At 56.5% G+C, this 18,997-nt stretch overlaps 2 protein-coding genes across 3 annotated transcripts; one reads left to right on the top strand and one right to left on the bottom strand.

Annotated features, from left to right (window-relative positions):
- The first annotated feature begins 249 nt into the window (after nt 1-249).
- PDCL (phosducin like) lies at nt 250-5,031 on the top strand. 2 transcript variants are annotated; one of them, XM_066332941.1, is made up of 5 exons: nt 250-268; nt 1,163-1,207; nt 1,532-1,709; nt 2,314-2,495; nt 3,380-5,031. In XM_066332941.1, the coding sequence occupies exons 3-5, from the start codon at nt 1,538-1,540 to the stop codon at nt 3,929-3,931; spliced, it is 906 nt and encodes a 301-aa protein (XP_066189038.1). In that variant the 5' UTR covers nt 250-268; nt 1,163-1,207; nt 1,532-1,537; the 3' UTR covers nt 3,932-5,031. The 2 variants fall into 2 exon arrangements, with proteins under 2 accessions (XP_066189038.1, XP_066189039.1); XM_066332942.1 differs by lacking the exon at nt 250-268 and adding an exon at nt 278-294.
- Nucleotides 5,032-7,862: 2,831 nt separating this feature from the next.
- On the bottom strand, nt 7,863-18,647 carry PTGS1 (prostaglandin-endoperoxide synthase 1). Its single transcript, XM_066332938.1, has 11 exons — nt 18,509-18,647; nt 13,459-13,575; nt 13,189-13,329; nt 12,303-12,446; nt 11,767-11,948; nt 11,598-11,681; nt 11,049-11,295; nt 10,492-10,778; nt 9,736-9,883; nt 9,025-9,398; nt 7,863-8,946 (listed from the first exon to the last, which is right to left on the bottom strand). The coding sequence occupies exons 1-10, from the start codon at nt 18,609-18,611 to the stop codon at nt 9,043-9,045; spliced, it is 1,809 nt and encodes a 602-aa protein (XP_066189035.1). The 5' UTR covers nt 18,612-18,647; the 3' UTR covers nt 7,863-8,946; nt 9,025-9,042.
- Nucleotides 18,648-18,997: the final 350 nt, after the last annotated feature.

Below are 18,997 nucleotides of genomic sequence, written 5' to 3'. Positions count from 1 at the left end.
CGGGCGGTACCGGTGCCGTTCTCCGGACGGGCGGTCCCCCGTTCCCGTTCCCGTTCCCTGGACGGGCGCTCCCGCCGTTCCCGTCCCTGTTCCCTAGACCGGCGGTCCCCCCTTTCCCGTTCTCCAGACGGGCGCTCCCCCCGATCCCATTCCCGTTCTCCAAACGGGCAGTCCCGCCGTTCCCGTTCCCGTTGCGGGCCCGTCCCCGCCCCCGGCCGCCTCCTTCCCGCCATGCCCCGCGCGGCGGCCCCGGAAGGCGGCGGGAGCCGTGAGGCGGCGGCGGGGCCGGGAACGGTGAGGGAGGGTCGGGAGCTGCGGGAGCGGTGAGGCGGCGGCGGGGCCGGGCAGGGAGCGGTGAGGCAGGAACGAGAACCGTGAGGAAGGGCCGGGAGCTGCGGGAGCGGTGAGGCGGCAGTCGGGCCGGGCAGGGAGCGGCGGGGAAGACAGCGGTGAGGCAGGAACGGGAGCCGTGAGGGAGCTGCGGGAGCGGGGGGGGAGGCAGCCGGGGTGAGCAGGGGACAGTGAGGGAGGAATGGGAGCCGTGAGGGAGGGCCGGGAGCGGTGAGGCGGCGGCGGGGTGAGCAGGGGACGGTGAGGCAGGAACGGGAGCCGTGAGGGAGGGCCGGGGTCTGCGGGAGCGGTGAGGCGGCAGCCGGGAAGCGCCGCTCGGGCCGGTGCTCCGGGGCCCGCAGGATGCCGTGTCGGGCCCGCAGAATGCCGTGTCGGGCCCGCGGGATGCCGTGTCGGGCCCGCAGGGTGCCGTGTCGGGCCCGCAGGATGCCGTGTCGGGCCCGCGGGATGCCGTGTCGGGCCCGCAGGATGCCGTGTGGGGCCCGCAGGATGCCGTGTCGGGCCCGCAGGGTGCCGTGTCGGGCCCGGGGCTGGGCCGGTGGGAGCCGGGGCCGGTTCTCTCGGGGCCCGCAGGAATCTCCGGCCCCGGCAGTGCGTGTCCCGCCGCAGGCCGGTCCCGGTAATCCCGGGCCATCTGGCGCGGTAATCCGCTGGATCTGGGGTTAGCTCCCGCAGTGTTCGGTAGGAAAACTGGGAGCCGGGCTGTGTCCGTGGGCTGGCGGCGGCTCTGTGTCACACACAGACTGGGACACCCCTGTGGAATCGAGCCTGAGCCCGTATCAACTGATTTCACTAAGATTTCTTCTTCCAGGTCTTGGTAGAAGCTTGTCACTGAAAAAACTGGAAAGGAATACAGGTCAGAACGCTTTGATTTGCTTCGTTACGCTGATAGCTTTTCAATTCAAATAAATTGTTGTTAAATAATGCAAATAGTACTCAGTAGCTGAGAAGCAGCCTGATGGAGCTGTCCGGTGAGGCTCTAAGGCTTTAAATTGTGGAACTTTTAAATTGAGTTTTAAATTGTGGCTGAAGAATTAACCCAGGTGGCTGAGTGCATCGAGGGCTGTTTGAGAATGGGCTTTGTTCTCACGGGGTTAAAAACTGCCCATAGGAAGTAAAGAGCCATCGTGATGCATGTTTGATCAGAAATGCATCCTCTGTTTTGTTAATTTATTTTTAGAGCATAATGACTTCTATGGACGATAAACTGCTTGGTGAGAAGCTGCAGTATTATTACAGCAGCAGTGAGGGTGAGGATGAAGACAGTGAGAAGGAGGATAAAGAAGAAGGGGAGAGCAGCATTCCTGAAAGTGTGGGCGAGGTGGAGCTCAGCAGCGATGGCAGTGCTGTCAACACAGGTATCATCATATCAATGTGCTTCTTTTGTAAATCCTTTGTTTTTTGGAAATTTCGTATATTCCTCTAAAATTCTTTTTTTTTTTTTTTTTTAATGAAACTCTTCATATTTCTGCATATTTGAGTCAGAGGGTGAACAATTCCTGGCTGTTGTCTAACCTTATTTTTAATAGCTGTTCTTTTTATAATGCCTGACTTCTCTCTGAGAGAATTCAAATTCAGCATTATATCAGGAGCAGTCAACCTTTGGAGAGAAAGCTGACTTGAAGGCTGATTTGTACAATTTGGTTGATAATATATCATTATTTTTGTTCTGATGAAAGCCATGCTAACAGTAGGGGAACTCTTGTGGGCTGGTGGTTCTATTTCGAGAGCACAGATATTAATCTTTGGGACAATTACAAGAGTCGCCTAGTTAAATAAACTGCAGCCTTCTTATTAAAAAAAAAAATAGAAACTCAAGGACATGCAAATGACTTATTTCAGTGTTTTGCATAGTTACAAAAACATTTATGACAAGGTGATTTATAAATTATTGCTTGATTGTAAATGGCAGGTAAATTGTGTTTTCTGGGTTATACGAAATGCCTCCACACTGAATTCCAGGTCCCAAGGGAGTCATCAATGACTGGAGGAGATTCAAGCAGCTGGAAACGGAGCAGCGGCAGGAGCAGCGCAGGGAGATGGAGAGGCTCATCAAGAAGCTCTCCATGACCTGCAGGTCTCACCTGGATGACGAGGCTGATAAGCAGAAACAGAAAGAGCTTCAGGAAAAAATCAATGGAAAGGTAGGATGGCACAAAGGAATTAAAATGCCACTTGAGTGTTTAACAGTTTTGCCTGTGATGACAAATAAGTGACTTAGCTGCAGTACCACAAAAGTCTAAAAGCTTCTTCCGGATTTCTCATCTGTTGATCAACTAAGTGAGCTTCAGGGGATTAATGTGAAGAGTTGTACAGTAAAACTGTGAGTGCTGCCTCCCCTGCCTGAAATTTGGAGCCCTTATTAATTTAATATTTAGTAAGTGGGTGTTGAGAATTCAACTCTGAGCTCCAGAACTTGAAGACATTGGAGGTAGTAAAGGGTTTTAATCAGCTGGGCTATAAACTAGCCCTGAGCTGTAGTCAGAAAAGTCACTAATTTACACACGTTTGTGCCTTCAGATGATAAAAGTTGGCTGTGCTCTCCTTGAGTGATGCAGGTAAGTTTAATGAAGCAAGTGAACAGATATAAAATCCTGTTCATTTTAATTCTACAGACACGATGGTGGCACAAAATGTTAACTGAGAGGCTAAATGAAAAGCTGATGAGAAAGAGGCTCATCTTAGGTCAGGCACAGTTTCCAGATCAGCTCTCCCAGCTCGGGGGAAGCACATGGCCACCATTAACCTGGATTAAAGTGGGAGCATGGAGCAGCCACTTGTGTTATTAGTGCAGCTTGTGGAAACTGGAATACTCAGGGCTGAAATCGCTGTTCCCACTGGACATGGTTTCTAATTAGATCAGAATGGAGTGTAATACACGGGGTGCTTGAGCCTTCATGCACTTTGCCGTTATTAAAGATGAGTGACCCGCATTAATCCTCTTGATTTTACATTCTCATTATGTAAGTGACCCGTATAGCGGTGCAGATGTTTTTCAGGAAGCCGTGTGTGTGTGTGTGTTTTTTAGATGACTTTACAAGAATACAACATGATCCACACCGACGAGGACGACGAGGAGTTCCTGCAGCGCTACAGGCAGCAGCGGATGGAGGAGATGAGGCAGCAGCTGTACAGTGGGCAGCAGTTCAAGCAGGTGTTTGAGATCACCAGTGGAGAAGCGTTTCTGGACACCGTGGACAAAGAGCACAAGAGCACACTGATCATGATCCATATTTATGAAGACGATATCCCTGGCACTGAATCCCTGAACGGCTGCATGATCTGCCTGGCTGCTGAGTACCCAACAGTGAAATTCTGCAGAGTGAAGAGTTCCCTCATTGGTGCCAGCACTCGCTTCACTAACAATGCCCTGCCAGCTCTGCTGGTCTACAAGGCAGGGGAGCTCATTGGCAATTTCGTGCGCATCACCGACCAGCTTGGGGAAGATTTTTTTGCTGTAGACCTGGAGGCTTTTCTGCAGGAGTGTGGTTTGCTGCCAGAAAAAGACGTACTGCTCCTGACTTCTATTCATAATCCATCTGCGTGCTACAGTGAAGACAGTGATCTGGAAATAGACTGAGGCGTTGATGCCAAGGGGCCGTAGGTGTAGTTGTGCTGTGGGATGTTCTCCTGCTAGGGATTGTTCTCTCTCCTCCATCATGTGGGTATGTATTCCTCCCCTTCATGCACTTTGACTCCTGCTCATTAAAAATAGCAACGAGTTCCTAACATTTTCTTAAATTAATTCCATATCTACAACAAAAACCAGTCTCATTTCTGTGCAATTCAAATGTGTTTTACTTACCACGGAGTTCTAACACAGTTCAGTCATTTTAGGAAATTGTCTGTTGTCATGTCTCAGAGTCCTTGCACGTTTCAATTGAGATGTGGCCACCAACTCCCTAAGACAAGAACTGAGGCTGCAAATAAAAGAGTTTTTAAAATTCAAGACTTACTTAACCTGGTGCTGAACTGCTCCAGTTAAAAGTGTGAGGTCCCATGTTCCATTCCACAGTTTGCAGTCTCCTTCTTGGGAGTATCTTGTTCTAACACTTGGCCTTAAATTTTTGTTCCTTTCTCACTTACAAGTAATGACAACCCCTGGCTTCATCCTGAAAATTGCTTTTCAGCCTGGAGAGAGTTCTTCTTCCCTTAACCTTCCCTGAGACATAAATGCAATTACAGCTCTTAATACATTCTTAGGTTTTAAAATACCCATCCTTGGAGTTCACAGTAGTCACTTGATCAGAAAATGAGCTCTGCCTCTTCAGAGAGACTGCTACAAAGAGTTCCAACGTGTGCTGAACAGCAGCAAGGAGAATTTTGTTGGCAAAATGCAGAATTAGAACTTGAATAACCTCAGAATTTCATCTCATGCTAAAATTACTAAATCAGAGCTAAAGTTCTTTTCTGTCTGCCTTCAGTAGTAGTAAGTAGACTATCATTACCTAAATACATGACCCAGTGTAATGCCATGTTTAATGATAAAATTTAATTGCAATTTTTATGTAAAGCACTTTGGAACGCCAGGAAGAATTGCAAATGTGTCTGTGGATCTTAACAGGCTCTTAATAAGAATGGGTCTTGGGCTAGAAAAAGGAGAATTTCTAATTGTATCTATTTAAACTGTGTTTTAAAAAGTAGTATGACCAGAGAAATAAATAATCTGTAATTTAAAATTACTGAGTTGGCACAGATTGTAGCTGTTTTAAGGAAACTGGCAAAAATCCAGGTTTTCAAATGTGGTGAGAGATTATTTCTTTTCATCTGAGAATTGCAGAAAAAAACCCCTGAGTAAGTTATATGAAATTTAATCATTCAGTGTGGATATCAGCACATTTAAGGAAAATATCAAAGTAACTGTAACTCACATCTAGGATGAGATTCAGTAAAGTCTGTTGTGCAGACAGGGTGCATTTTAGCATCATCATAAAACCTGTCTTGGAGAGGGGATCAAGGCAGAGCTGTCTGCTTGAGTTGCTTTGAAGTTTTATTTTTATAAAGTGTTTTTTTTTTTTCTTTGCCCCCTATGGCAGCAAAACTGTAACATCCTCAAACCCTCTCCTGCTGCTCTGTGTCCAATGCCCTGGAGCAAGGTGACTCCTGGTGAGGAACCTCCTGTGCTCAGGTGTGGGAGAGGTGGTTTGCAGTGCCAGTAGCAAAAAAAAATGAGAAGAAAAAAGGTCTGAATCCAATTAATCATTGATCTGGAAAATATTACAAGCACAAGGGAGTGAGGGGAGAGAAGCTGTGCCCTAACCCTGCTGCTCCTTCATGCACAGGCCACACACAGCTGTGAGCAGGGAGAGGAGGCTGAGCTGGGAAAAAGCTGCTGCTGCTTTTGCCCTTTCTTCAAGCTGAATTTTCAAGGAGTTCTATAAATAGGAGCTGAAAAAGCACTTGTCAGGCAGGTGAGTTGCCTGTGGGAAATGTTTTGTTTTGGAAGGAGCAGCGCAGTGCAGGGAGGCAGCCAGGAATGACGGGAAATCCAGGCCCTTGTGGCCTCACCTGGGTTTGCTCACAGTTAATGATGTTCCAATACAAACAGCAGGGTTTGGGCACGGAGTGTGAGTGCACAGGGAGGCACGGATGGCTGCTTGGCAAGGGCAGGAGTGGAATCCCAAGATGAGCTCAACGTGGACGTTTTATCGTGGTGTCAGGCAGTGCAGGACAAGATTTAGCAGAGAAAAGATGATGCTGAGTTTTTCTGGCCTCCCATCTGCCTCTTTGTAAAAGATGCCTTTCCTGAAAATCCAGACGAGGTTTCCTGTGCAGTCACAGGCTGGGAAAGTCTGGAGATTCCCTCCAAAAGGAGATTGCTTTTCTCCTCCTGCTCAGGCAGCATCCCTTCTGAGGCCACACAGCCCCAGATGGATGTTTTCATTGTTGCTGCAGGAACCCAGGCAGTCCCATCCTCCTGTTCCTGTCCATCCCCACCGCAGGTAAGCCACAGCTGGGCTCCTCAGGGGCCTCTTTAAAAATACAGAGGGTGTCCTACGAGCTGTGTTTACCAAGAGCTCAGATAGAGAGTACTTCTGGCAGTGCTCTCCTCTGCACCAGCCCCAGGGCACAGCAGGGAATCCTTGCCGAGGTTGGGTGGTGCTGGTGGCCACACCAAACACCACCACGTGAGGATGCAAACACTGCCACGGCTGGGAAAGCAGCACAGAGAACAGAAGAGCTCAGCAGTGCTGGGCTGGGGGAGGCTCTGTGTGTGAGGCTGTGAGTGCCTGGGCTCCTGGAGGAGATTTCAGTAGTGTGTTGGATGTTGAATGCTGTGCCTGGGGTTGGGCCTTCAAAGAAACTATTTCAAAGCTTTTCTTGCTGGCAGGAGAGAGACGTTCTGCTGTCCTGGACTGGTTGGAAGAGGTGCCAGGTTTACCAGGGATGGCCCAGCTGAGCTAGTTCCCAGTGGAACATTGCTGCTTGCTGGCAGGGAGCCCTCAGGCTGCTCTCAGTGTGCCCTGGGGGCTCTCAGCTGGTCCCACAGCAGCGCTGGCAGCCGGAGATAGCCACGAGCACACACAGGATGTTTGTGGTTTAACTGAAACCAGCCGAGCTCGTGCCTCACCAGATGGATGGGATGGGTGCTCGGGGCTGGAGCAACAGCTGGAAGTTTTCTGGGCTGCCTGCAGGCACGTGTGGGCAGGGAGGGAGCCAGTCCTGCTCTTGGATTGCTGCTCAGCACCTCTGCACGACGTGGTGGCACTGTGGCATCGTGCTGTCCCTGTGGCAGGGCTGGGCAGGGCCAGCCCAGGGGAGCACAGAGCAGGTGAGGCTGCCTGCTGTGCCCTCAGGCGTCCTGTTGGCCTCTCTGCCTCCCCACATCCTGCAGGAAACTAAAATCCAGATGTCCTGATAATGCCATCCCATTTCTGAAGGGCTAAAGAGAGTGAGTGAGAAGGCTCATGCCTTGGGAGTCTCTGCCTGGAGATGTTCCCTTGCTATGATGTTCTCCTATCATGTCCCTGCCAAGGCACCAGCCCTTTAAACCTCCCTAGTTTAAAATTCCTGTAACACCTCCCTGGGAATCCTGCCGGGGTGGAGCAGAGGCTCAGGAGTGCTCCTCTCCTCCAGGACAGCACAGGAAAAAGCTGCCAGCTGCATGTTCTCTCACAGACATGTGGCTTTCTCATGTCTACAAAACACCCAGGCAGCCAGATTGACTTACGGATAGTTTTTATGTGATGGAAATACACAATGTTGATCTAAGTGCTGTGTCACCATGGAATTATGGAATATCCTGAATTGGAAGAGACCCACAAACATCATCACAGTCCAACTCCTGGCCCTGCCCAGGACAACCCCAGCAATCCCACCCTGTGCCTGAGAGCATTGTCCAAACACTAAACAGTGGCATTGCAGCAGCACGGGGCTGGGGCCAGAGGGGAGCACAGTTCAAACCACGTCAGGACACTCAGAGACCCCCACGGAGGCATCCAAGGGAGGATGATTGCTTCGTTTATTGCTAAAGGTGCAGTCAGCACAGTGCTGGTGAGCACAGCCAGAAATAGAGGAGTTTTTAAAACCATTTATTATTTTAAATTATCCTTTTTCCTGGAGCTTAATCAGGATCTGATGGGGATCAAGGCCATCAGTGACAGTGGCTGCCAGCTACCATGTGGCTGGGCTGGGGCAAAGACTGAGGTGTGTTTTGGGAGGAGGACAGAAGCAGGCTGTGTGTGCTGTGAGGATGTGTTTGCTGAGCTGTTAGTGCAGAGAAGGGTGATGATTTTGGGATGGAAGAGACTCCATCCCTTTGTGTGCACAGAGGTAGCATCTCGCTGTGAGCAGCCCCGGGTTGGCAGCCAGTGCAGCATGCCAGAGTCCAAGCCAGCATGACACAGGAGGTCTGGGGATGTGAGCTCATGCTTCTCTCTGGTTTCCTCCAGGAGAGAATGCTTTGGTTCCTTCTCCCAGCCGTGCATGTGTGCTGGGCAGGCTGCTGCAGGAGAATTGGATCAGAACAGGCTTTTACTGCAGGCTCAGCCACTACTGGGCAATACACTCTGTCCTTGTCCCTCTGCATGCTGCCACCTCCTCTGCATCCCTCGGGCTGCTCATCCCTTCACCAGGTGCAGCAGGGGAGGAGGGAGTGCTCCCTGGGCCTCTGGGCTCCTGTTCTGAGCAGGAAGGAGAGTCTCTACTGGAAATAGATGTGTGAAGAAAAATTGGACTCGTGGTAAGAATTCAGTGCTAACCCGTTAACTAAAATTAGTTTTTTTCCAGTTTTATACTTCTCACTAATTCTGAAAATGGTTTCCAGGCATAATGTGGATATGAGCCCTCTGGAAGAGGGGCTGCTGGTGGCCTGGTGCTGGGAGGCAGCGGGGATGGAAGGTGACAAAGCACTGGGGTGTCCAGAGTGTCCACTGGGGAGCTCCAAAGCTGTTTTGTGCAAGGAATTCACTATCAAGAGAACTGAGTGTGCTGAGGACAGAGCTGGCAGCCACAGTCCCGAGGCACTCGAGTTTTTCAGAGAGCAGGGAGCAGCCTCTCCTCGAGGGCTGGCATGGAGGACACCCAGGTGGGACCATGTCCTGTCCTGTGTCTGTTCAGCACAGGGGTGGCAGGTTCCTGTGTCCCCACCATTCGCTGTAGGAAGGAACAGAAACACTCAGCACCGGGCTGGGAGCTCAGCTCAGCCTGCAGCAGGACAAAGCCAGTCCCCACCTGGGCAGGTCATCCCTGCTAGAGCTCTGTAGATGATCCAGCAGCCCGAGGGCTGCCGTGCTCCTCAGCGTGTGGCACGTGGAACGCCACGTACGGGCACTTCCTCACGTTGAGGCACACCAGCTTCTCCAGGGATGCCGTCTTAACAATCTCAAAGCCAGTTGCTCCACCAAATGTACTGGGTTTCCAGTACTCTGGGGAGCAGATGGGATTCCCAAAAAGCCCCTTCAGGGAAAATGGAGCTCCGATCTCCACCATGCTTTCCCCAAAAAGGCCATTGGGTTGGGGTTTCTCGAGCAGCAAGCCTGGGTAAAACTCCAGAGCGTCGATGTCTCCGTACAGCTCTTCCAGCTCTGCTGCCTTCTCTTCCTCTCCTGCACCAAGTGAACATCAGAGTGCTTTAGCAAGAGAATCACACCTGCTAAGGACAGGCCTTGCAGCGGGCAAAGGGAGGGTGGTTCCCTCACAGGCAGTGGCAAGTCTGACTTCCAGGCCGGGGACTGTGCCCTGGATCAGTCCTCCAGCCCCGGGGAGGAAGGATCCCTGCATCCTCTGCATCAGCCCACTGTGGGGCTATGAGCAGGGATGGGCAGGAGCAGCTGCTGTGCTGGGCAAGCCCAGTGGCACAGGGGCAGCTCACAGCCTCCCACTCACCCATGGGCACAGAGCCCCTGCCCCAGCATAGCCCCAGGAGCAGCACTGCAGCCCTACCTGTCAGCTCCTGGAAGGACTTGTAGGGCTTCATGCCAAACCTTTTCCGATATTCATTGAAGGGCTGTAGCCTCAGCTGCCGGGACTCCTTGATGACCCCAACAGCCACGTGCAAGACGTTGGCGTTGATGGTCTGTCCCCCACCGATCTGGAGGGGAGAGCACAAGGAGGAGCACACATCAGGCACAAGGCAGCACCAGAGGGCCACCACACTAAAGCATCCGTGTCCTGGGCTCGTGTTGAGGACACCAGCACATCGTTGTGGCAGCAAGAGGAGGGGCAGGCAGTGGACAGTGCAAAAACCAGCTGTAGGGCAGCCTGGTCAGGTCAGCCCTGTTCCCAGGGCAGGGCACAGGGCAGGAGAAGTCCGGCATGGACAGTCACCCAGTGACCTGCGAGGATGAGAGAGATTTCAGGCTCTCTGGGACATCCCAAAGGGCCTCAGGCTCCGCCTCAGCTCAGCTGCTCGGCACAAGCAAAGAGGGTCAGGAACGGAGCCGCAATCGCTTGGAAGAAAACATCCATGCGATGGCAGCAAAGAACAGCGCCAGACGCTGCTGCACCGCCGGCCCGGGAGATCCCGGCTTCCACAGGCTCCTGCCATCACCGCTGTGTTTACTACAGAGCACCGAGGGCAAGCAACGGGGGCTGCCAGGGCTGGAGGGGAGAACTCCTGATGTGCCCTGGGCAGACTCTGCGTGACATGTGCCCCACTGCATGAGTGTCCCTCGTGGGGAGGGCAGAGCAGGACCTTACCCTGCCTGCTATCTGCTTGGAGAAGGACTCCACCAGCGCCTCCACGCCGTAGTCCATGAGCATGGAGGTGTTGTAGAGGAACTGCTCGTAGCTGTACTCTTGTCCCTGGATGATGAAGGAGTCGGGCATCAGCCCGTGCCAGTGATAGAGCTGGTTGAACTCCACCGCGATGCGATTGCGGTACTGGAACTGCGACCCAAACAACAGCTCGGGGTCGAACTTGAGGCTCAGGTAGTACCCACTGAGGTGCTGGACATAGTCTTCAACGACGATCTTAATGGTCTCCCCTAGGCAGGAGAAAAGAAGCAGCTGGCAGCAGCAGGAGCCACCAGCTCTGTACCTGAGATATTACCCACATCTCCCACAGCAGCCATCCACCTCCTCCTGACCATTTTTGATGGACCAAAACCAATTTTGTGTTATATGGACCAAAACAAACGATTCCCAGAAGGATGCTAGGGGAAATGCCTCAAAGGCAGTTTGGCTACCACCCTCAAAAAGGGGCTGGCCAGCGTGTGAGTCCTCGGGGGCCGCCCAGGGCGGTGCCAATTCCTCACCGATGAGGATGAGCCGCGCCGTCTGGAAGAGCTGCTCGTCGCTCCAGGTGGGATGGTCCCGCTTGAGCAGGTCGCAGACGCGGTTGTGTTCGCGCAGCCAGAGCGTGGCGTACACGCAGAGCCCCGGCAGCAGCCCGAACACCTCCTGCCCCACGGCCAGCTGCTGCTCCTTGGGCACGCCCGACGGGTACACCATGTGAACGGGAGCCTCGGTGACCATGGGCGGGTACACCTCTCCATTCACCACCTGGGGACACCACGACGACAGGGCAGAAAGGGCAGAGACATCCCAGTAAAAGGCCACCCAGCCAGGAGCTGCCTCTCTAAGGATGTCACATCTGCTCTCCTTCAAGAGGTGAGTGGAATGGAAACACTTCCCTGGCACAGCCCCGAACACCTGCTGCCATTAGAGCAGCCCAGAGATCGCCCCCCAGCCAGCAGCTACACAGGGTGTCAGGCCTGGGGTCTCTCAAGAGCTGCCAGAGGAATATGGGCTTCAAACCCATGGCTCACAGGGCTGGGGTGTGTTTCAGTTGTGCTGGGTGGTACCTGGAATTTCAGCTTCCCGTCTCGGAAGAGTCTCAGCTGGTGCTGCCGCTGCAGGTTGTCCCCATACAGATGTCCCAGGTCCACCTGTGGAGAGGACAGGGCACTGAGGCTGCTCTGAGAGGGACAGGGACCCCAGCACCCCTCACTCTCACTGCCCCCACAGCCTCACCCCGTGCCCCAGCGCCTTGGTGAAGCCACGTCCCATCTTCCCAGATGTCTTGAAGAACTGGTGGGTGAAATGCTGGGCGAAGAAGGCAAACATCATGTTGGTGCCTCGGGGATCAGCTTCAAACTTCTGCCGCAGCAGGAACCTCTCTGCCAGGAGCTGGGGGTCGGGGAGCTGCAGCTTCCCTGCAGAGGACAGAGGTGGAGGGTAGATGCCCAGTGCTGACCCAGCTGGGTACTGGTGCTGTCTGCAGGGCTGCTGGTGCTGTCTGCTGCAGCATCAGGCAGAGTTATCTGCACAGACACCTTGCAGCCCTCTCACACAGGCCATGACATGCCCCAGCAGCTCAGCCTGAGCTGTCCCAGCAGCAATCTGGATGCCATCAGCCTCCTCCTGCTGCAGAGCCAGCCTGGGCAGGACAGTGATAGCACGTAGCACTGCCAGTGGTGCCTTGCAGATACGTGTCCATGGCAGCAAAATCTTGGCCATGGCTGGGTGGGAAACACTCAGGGTGTGAGTCCCCTGGACCAGCCACATACCTTTGGTGCCCATGGGCGTGGGGCAGTCGTCCGGCACGGGCGGGAGGACACGGGTGTAATAGCTGACGTTGGCATAGGCCTCCCAGCTGATGTAGCCATAGTCAGAGTTGAAAGTGGGAGGGCTGGGGATCAGATTGGCACGAACTGAAAGGAGAGAGAGGGGTCACCACTGTGGGGATTGAGGCAGCAACCCCCAGAGGCTCTGCCTCTGGTCCCTGCCTGCCTGCTCTGTGCTGCCACACACCCCTCCCCGACACCCCGAAAAACACAAAGGTACCTGCAGTGGAGGCATGGGGGTGTCCTGGGCTTTGCTGCGAGCCTTTTAAAGGCTGCAATTCCCTGCAGAAAAGTAGGGCTCATGCTAATGTGCTAAGTGGATTCTTGGATGATGAATGAGATGACAAACCCATAGAAATGGTGAAGCCAACAGCCGGAGCCTTGTGAGCGTGTCGCTACGGCTCCAAGAGCTGGAACCTAAATATTTATGCAAAGTGATGAATACGGGGACATGAGTAACAAGGGCCATATTTCCACAGCCTGCTTGCTTTCTGTGCAGCTGTGAAAGAGCTCCTTGGCCCGGGGAGTGCAGCATGCCAAGAACTGCTCATGTTTTCCAGCCAGCTGGCAGCTTGGCACAGTGCTGGGGACCCCCTACACCCCACTGCAAGCAGGCTGACCAGCACCCCCAGGCACAGTGACAGTGTGACAGGGTGATGGAAGGACAGGGTGACAACTTTCTGGGTCTCCTGGCGAGGTGACTCAAGCCCGATGCCCACCCTGCTCACAGGAGCTGCTCAGCATCGCTGCAGCCCTGCAATCCCCACACACACCTCTGTCCACGCCAGGGGCTTCTCGAGTCCTGCTGAAGCCCCTCTCAACTCCTCACCTGTCAGCACGAGCCTCATGAGCGTGTCCCTGATGAAGGTGCTGTTGATAATGTCCCAAAACCACTTGAAGTGGGTCAGGATGAAGTGGTAGAAGGCAGGACTGGGCTTCAGCAGGTTGTGGAGACGTGTCCAGAACTCAGCTGGGGGAAACAGACCAGTCACTCTCCCTGCTGAGGAGCCAGCCCAGCCACAGCTGCTGTCGGCGAGTGCTGTGGGCACAGTGCTGCCCTGGCACCCATGGGTGCCACATCCCAGGGAGAGTCACTTACGGGAGGTGCAGTTCACCCCGTAGTAGCCCGTCCTTGTGCAGTCACACTCGTATCCTCCCAGGCCGACCCTCACACACACCCCTTGGTTCTGGCAGGGGAAATAGCAACAGGGATTCACTGCAGGGAGAGACAGAGGGAGAGACATCATCGTCCAGCCACCACATCACTGCGTCTGGTGGCTCCATCCTCCTCAAGGGGGGACACAGCCTCGGACACAGCCCGGCCGGGTCCAGCTGCAGGAGCCGAGCACCGCCCCGTTGTGGTGCTCTCCCCCAGGCCTGGGGGGCTGTTGTGCCCCCGGGGGCCCAGCACAGGATAAAGCCGTGCAAACAGCAGTGGTGTTAATAACAACAGCCATTGTCAGGGCGGTTTGCTTTGGCAGGGGCTCCTCCTCGCCCGCTGCCCCCAGCGGATGGAAAGGGCCTCTCTGGGCTCGCTCCCGGCTCCCGCCCGGCCGCTTCCTCCAGCACCTTCATGCCCAGCCTGCAGGGACGAGATAAGGGCCCCTTCCAGCCCTGCCCAGGGCGGTGGGACCACGCGGCACGGGGAGACCCCCTGGCACAGAGCAGCTGAGGCAGCGCCATCCACACCAAACCTCTCCCCACAGCAGGAGGAGCCTTGTAACTCCACCAGCCGCAGCCCCTCCAAGAGCAGCAAACCTCAGGAGAAAGAGAAACACAGTCCACGCTGCCCAGACACTCCTCTGCCTTCCATCAGCCCAAGGAATGCTCTGGAAATTGGGATGTTCTCTGTCACAGCTGCACCTTGAAATCCTCACCAGTGGCATCCTCAACTCGCTGAGCCAGGTCTGTCCCCACAGACCCTGGACAGAGCCTTTGTGCCGAGAGGAGGGAAGTGCCCAGAGCTCCTGGAGCACACCTGGCTGTGTCAGAGCACACCAGGGGCCACCAGCCCTCCAGGACACACAGCGCTCATGGGCAGAGGTCCACCAACACAGTGCCCAGCTCTGGAGCTGCTGGCTGCAGGAATGGGGACAGCCACTGCCAGTGTCACAGCTGATGGAGGAAGATCTGAGTCCATCAGCTGCCTCATGTGGTTCGTGAGCTCCCCAGATCCCTGCCAGACCTGCTTCACGTTCTTCTCTTGGGAACGGGTTCCGTTGCTGGGGTGGTGGGATGGGCATGCAGAACAGAAACCACATTTTTTCCATAGGAAATTGCAGGTAAAAATTAACATCTTTGGAAAATAAAGTTGATTTTATACTCAGTTGCTCAGTCTTCCAACAGCCACGTACTCGGGGCAGGGCAGGGGCTGCCTGGGAGCCCAAGGCTCAGCCCTGTGGTCCCCAATCCCTCACGGAACAGGGCCCGACTTGCACAGACACGTTCAGCTCCCAGCACTTCCATCAGGCTCCCTTTCATCTCGGATCTTTTCATGTCTCCAGACGGGAGGCAGCAGGCAGGATCTTATTTATCTCAGACAAATTAAGGTCAGACCACCCCGTTCAGAGTTTTGCAAGATGGAAATTTTTGGAAAGGGGGAGGTGTTGCAGCACAGCTGGAGCATCCTCCGGGCTATTCCCACGCCGGTAACTCCACACTTGGCTCTGCTGCAGACCCGGCAAAAGCCCCGAAGAGCAGCCCCGTGCCGTGCCCGGAGCAGCCCGGGGGAAGCTCTTGCCGTGGGGCTGGGAGGATGCTCCGTGCCCCAGGCTCCGGCACAGCAGCTCGTGTCCTTCTCCAGCTGATCTGGGGAGTCAGGAGGAGTTTTCTCCGCCGCAGCCCTCGGCGGTGCGGGGCTGGATGGCACACGGTGCCGAGCCCTCCTCCGAGGCGGGTTTGGCAGCCTGTCGGCCTTGGCCGGGCCGTCTCCTCCCACGGTTCAGCGCCGTGTCAGTGCCGCGGGGTCCCGGAGCTGGGGTGGGACCAGCATGTTCCAGCCAAAAGGGTGGGAAGGGGATGGAGCGTGTCCTGGCCCGCGACAACAACCCCCTCACACGGTGACGGAGCCTCCCCGCGCTGCGGCAGCTCCGTGCCTCTCCACGCCCCGGCCAGGAATCCTGCGGCGGCCTTGGCAGCGCTGCTGCAGGTATGGGGAAAGCCTCCGTGCCGCCGGGGCTGGGCCACACGCCCCATCACCGCTGAAAAATGCCACATTTCGGCGACAACATCCGCTCCGCGAACCGCAGCCAAAGCAACCTGGGGTGAATCACGGCCGGGACGGAGCCGGGCTCGCTCCGTGGGACACGGCCCCGCTGCCGCTGGCTTTGAAGGCGATGGAGCGCTTACGCACTTGTTTTTCTGCTCCGGGAAGGTTTCCTCGGGCCCACGGACTATTCACGGCGCACACACCGCGGCCAGATTGTCATCTGCAACCACTTCTGGCAGCACCACGAGCAGGAGCGGCGTGCCAGGGCCACAGCTGTGTTCCACGTGGGCTCGGTGGTCCTCCCCCTGCACCTGAGGCAGGCTGCTGCCCGGGATGGGCTGGAGGGCTGACACAGCCCCTGGCTTTGCTCTGCAGCCCTGGCTGACCCTGAGCCCCGCTGCAGAGAGGGTGAGCTGGGAGGAGGTGCAGACCACGGGTGATGTAAACAGACGTGGATGCAAAAGCAGCTCTGCCAGAGGCGCCCACCATGCTTCACACAGCCGGCCCTGTGCCCACCTGCCCCGTGCCAGGGGCTCGGGCACACGGTGCTGTTGGGGTGCTGCCACTGCCCCCGTTTGGCAGCGTGAGTTGAGCAATGGCTGCTGAGAGGATGGTCAGGTTTACTGTGCAAAAAGCACTTAAACAAAACTGCACCCCTGAAGGCGAATTAGCAGCCAAGGGCAATATCGGCAGGGAAAGCTGAGAAACACCTTGGGAGCAGCCTGGCTCTGCTCACAGCCAGGGGAAAAGCCTACAGAGAACAAACAGCATGGCTCAGAGCCAAGGTGCAGCCTGCGAGGAGTCAAGTGGAGTGCTCTGGGCAGCAAATATCAAGTGAGCAGGAGATCTCAGCCTCAGCCCAACATCCTGTTATTTGGTCTTTGAGAGCAGATCCGAGGGCTAGATTAGGGCTTTGGTCCTCCTGGTGCAACGCTGGGGAGCAGCAGAGCCCAGACGCTCTGCTGACAGCACCTCAGGGCACAGCACAGTTCCCCTAATTTCTCAATCAGATATCTCCCTCTCTAATTAAGGATTGGACAAAACCCGTCCTTTCATGTATATCATGTATCTCAGGTTTGTTTTTTTCCCCCATATAATGAAATTTGCTTTGATTGTGCTGTGCAGCTCCAGGGCTGCATCATTCCCAGCTGCTTCAGGCATGTAGGTCCCCAGCATGTCCCCAGGCCCTGTCCTGTGCTCAGCAGGACACACAGGTGCTGGCCCCAGCTGTCCTCAACTCCTAGAGGAACTTCTCAGGAAGACCAGACATCTGTAAAGAGGTGGCCAAGCCAGAGAAGGAGCAGGGCAGAAGCTGTCCCTTGTTTGTCCCCACCACCTGTGGTCCAGGCAAGCCAGTGACAGCCAGGTCCATCCCCTGGGGGCCCTCCTTTCATCAGATGTGGCCCTGCAGTGGGGTACTGCCACCTCCCCAGCCACACTGGGGTCACCCAGCCCCACTGTTTCTGGTGGCTGGACCTGTGGTTCTGCCACGTCACACCCCAGCTCCTGGAGTCCCCTGCAGAGCTGCCACAGCTGCCCTCTGCACGGCCATGCATCCATGCTGCCATGGGTCACGTTCCCTTTCTGGAATGTTCACAGCCAAAACAGGAAAGTCTGCACCTTGAGGTCACTGTTTCTGCAGAGGACCAGCTGCTCCAGCACGGAGAAATCCCTGCTCTCCTGGCAGGATGGGGTGGGCACGGGTGCAGGCAGTGGGAAGAACAACACCCCCTGCTCTGCACCAGCTCTGCTCAGCCCAAACCCACTCAGTTTGGGTCACTTCTGCCACGGTCCTGCTCCCCCTGCAATGGGGGTGCCTGCTGCACTCCACACGCTCAGCCTGTGCACATTTTGGGGACTCTAGGGAGTGGACACCCCAGTGGTGATGAACACCACCACCACCATTTGAACACCGGTGGCCAGAGACCCTTGAGAGAGGCAGCCCATGGGCCTGGGCTCGTTTTGCTGAGAATGTTACTTTAGAGAGGAGCAGTAGAATCAAGGGCCTCAGGTCCATGCTGGTTTTCTTCAGGGAATAAGGTCATTTCACAGAAGAGGGACTGGAATCAATGCCCTGGGTAAGGATCTGGAGGAATCTGCTCTGTGTGGGCTGGGGATGGAGCTGATGGGGTTGAGAAGGGGGTTTATTTAACCACATGCTCCATGGGTGCCTGCCATAACCAGCATTATCCCTTGACATCTGCTGGTGTGCCTGAGGTTGGGCAGCACGTGGAGAACTCCTACAGCACATGGGCACGGGAAGGAAAGGACGGCTGAGGCCACCAGAGCCATCCCTGCTGCTCCCAGCCCTCCATCCGCACTCCCAGCCTCAGTGTCCCCGGGCCCGTGTTTGGGGACAGCGGGAAGGGCCCTGGCTGCCGGCACACGCGGGGATTGTCCCCGTTTCCTGGGAGAAGCGCCGTCCCTGGCCGGAGGCGGCCGGGCACTGGCGCTGGGGCCGGCCCGGGGTGGCCGCGCTCTTGGCCGGGCTCCAGCGCTGTCGTGCGTCCCCGGCCGCCTGGGGCCAGCGGTGTGTCCCCTGGGCCCTGCGTGTGGTCCCTGCGCGGCCGCTGCGGGAGGCGGAGGGGAAGTTTGTCCCACCAGCCACGCGTGACGGGCCCAAAGGTGCGGCTGCGGGGGCTGCGGACCCCCGACCCGGGCGGTGGCCCTGGGGCTCCTGCCAGCCGCCCCTGCCCCGGAGGCGGAGGGCAGCGGCCAGCGGGGACCAGCCCGGGGTGACGGATCCCCCCGGGACCCCCCGGCCCGCGGCCCGGTCCCGCAGCGCTGCCCGGGACTCCCGGTACCGAACCCTGCGGGACCGGCTCCCCTGGCGCCCCCCGGTGCCGAACGCTCCCTGTTCGGGATGTCTCCGCTCCACCGGCACCGACTCCCCCGCGCCTCTCTCCCTCCCTCCGTCCCGCCGCGGTCCCGCCCCGCGTACCGGAGCCGGTGCCGGCGGCGCTCCCGGCGGCGCAGAGCAGCACGGCGTGGGCCAGCAGCAGCCGCAGCGCCGCGGCCGGAGGGGCCCGGGACCCGCCGCCCATGGCGAGAGGCAGCTCGGCCGCGTCCCGCCGTCGCACCCGGCGCGGCCCCGCCGCCCCCGCCCCCGCCGCGCCGCCTCCCGCCCCCGACGGGACGGGACAGGGCCGCCCCCGCCAGCCCGGCCCGCAGAGGGGCTGCCCCGGCCGCGCTCTGCTCCCTGCTCCCCTCGGCCAGCCCCGCAGCCAGCCGTGCCCCGAGCCGGCTCTGCCCCGGGAGCCCCAAATTCCCTCCTTTCCCGCCCGGTTCCCGCCTATCTCCGTACCCAGCTGCTGGTCCCCGCATCCCGCCGCGTCTCCGCGCCGTGCCCTGTTCCCACGCGCCCTAATCCCTGTCCCACAGCCCAGGGCCCCCAGGGCTCCATGCCCACCCCCTGGTCTCCTTGGCCTGG

Source organism: Sylvia atricapilla, chromosome 19 (assembly GCF_009819655.1).
Source record: "Sylvia atricapilla isolate bSylAtr1 chromosome 19, bSylAtr1.pri, whole genome shotgun sequence".
Taxonomy (NCBI): domain Eukaryota; kingdom Metazoa; phylum Chordata; class Aves; order Passeriformes; family Sylviidae; genus Sylvia; species Sylvia atricapilla.
The sequence above is the reverse complement of the archived record's forward strand: the minus strand, read 5'-3'. Positions and strand labels throughout refer to the sequence as shown.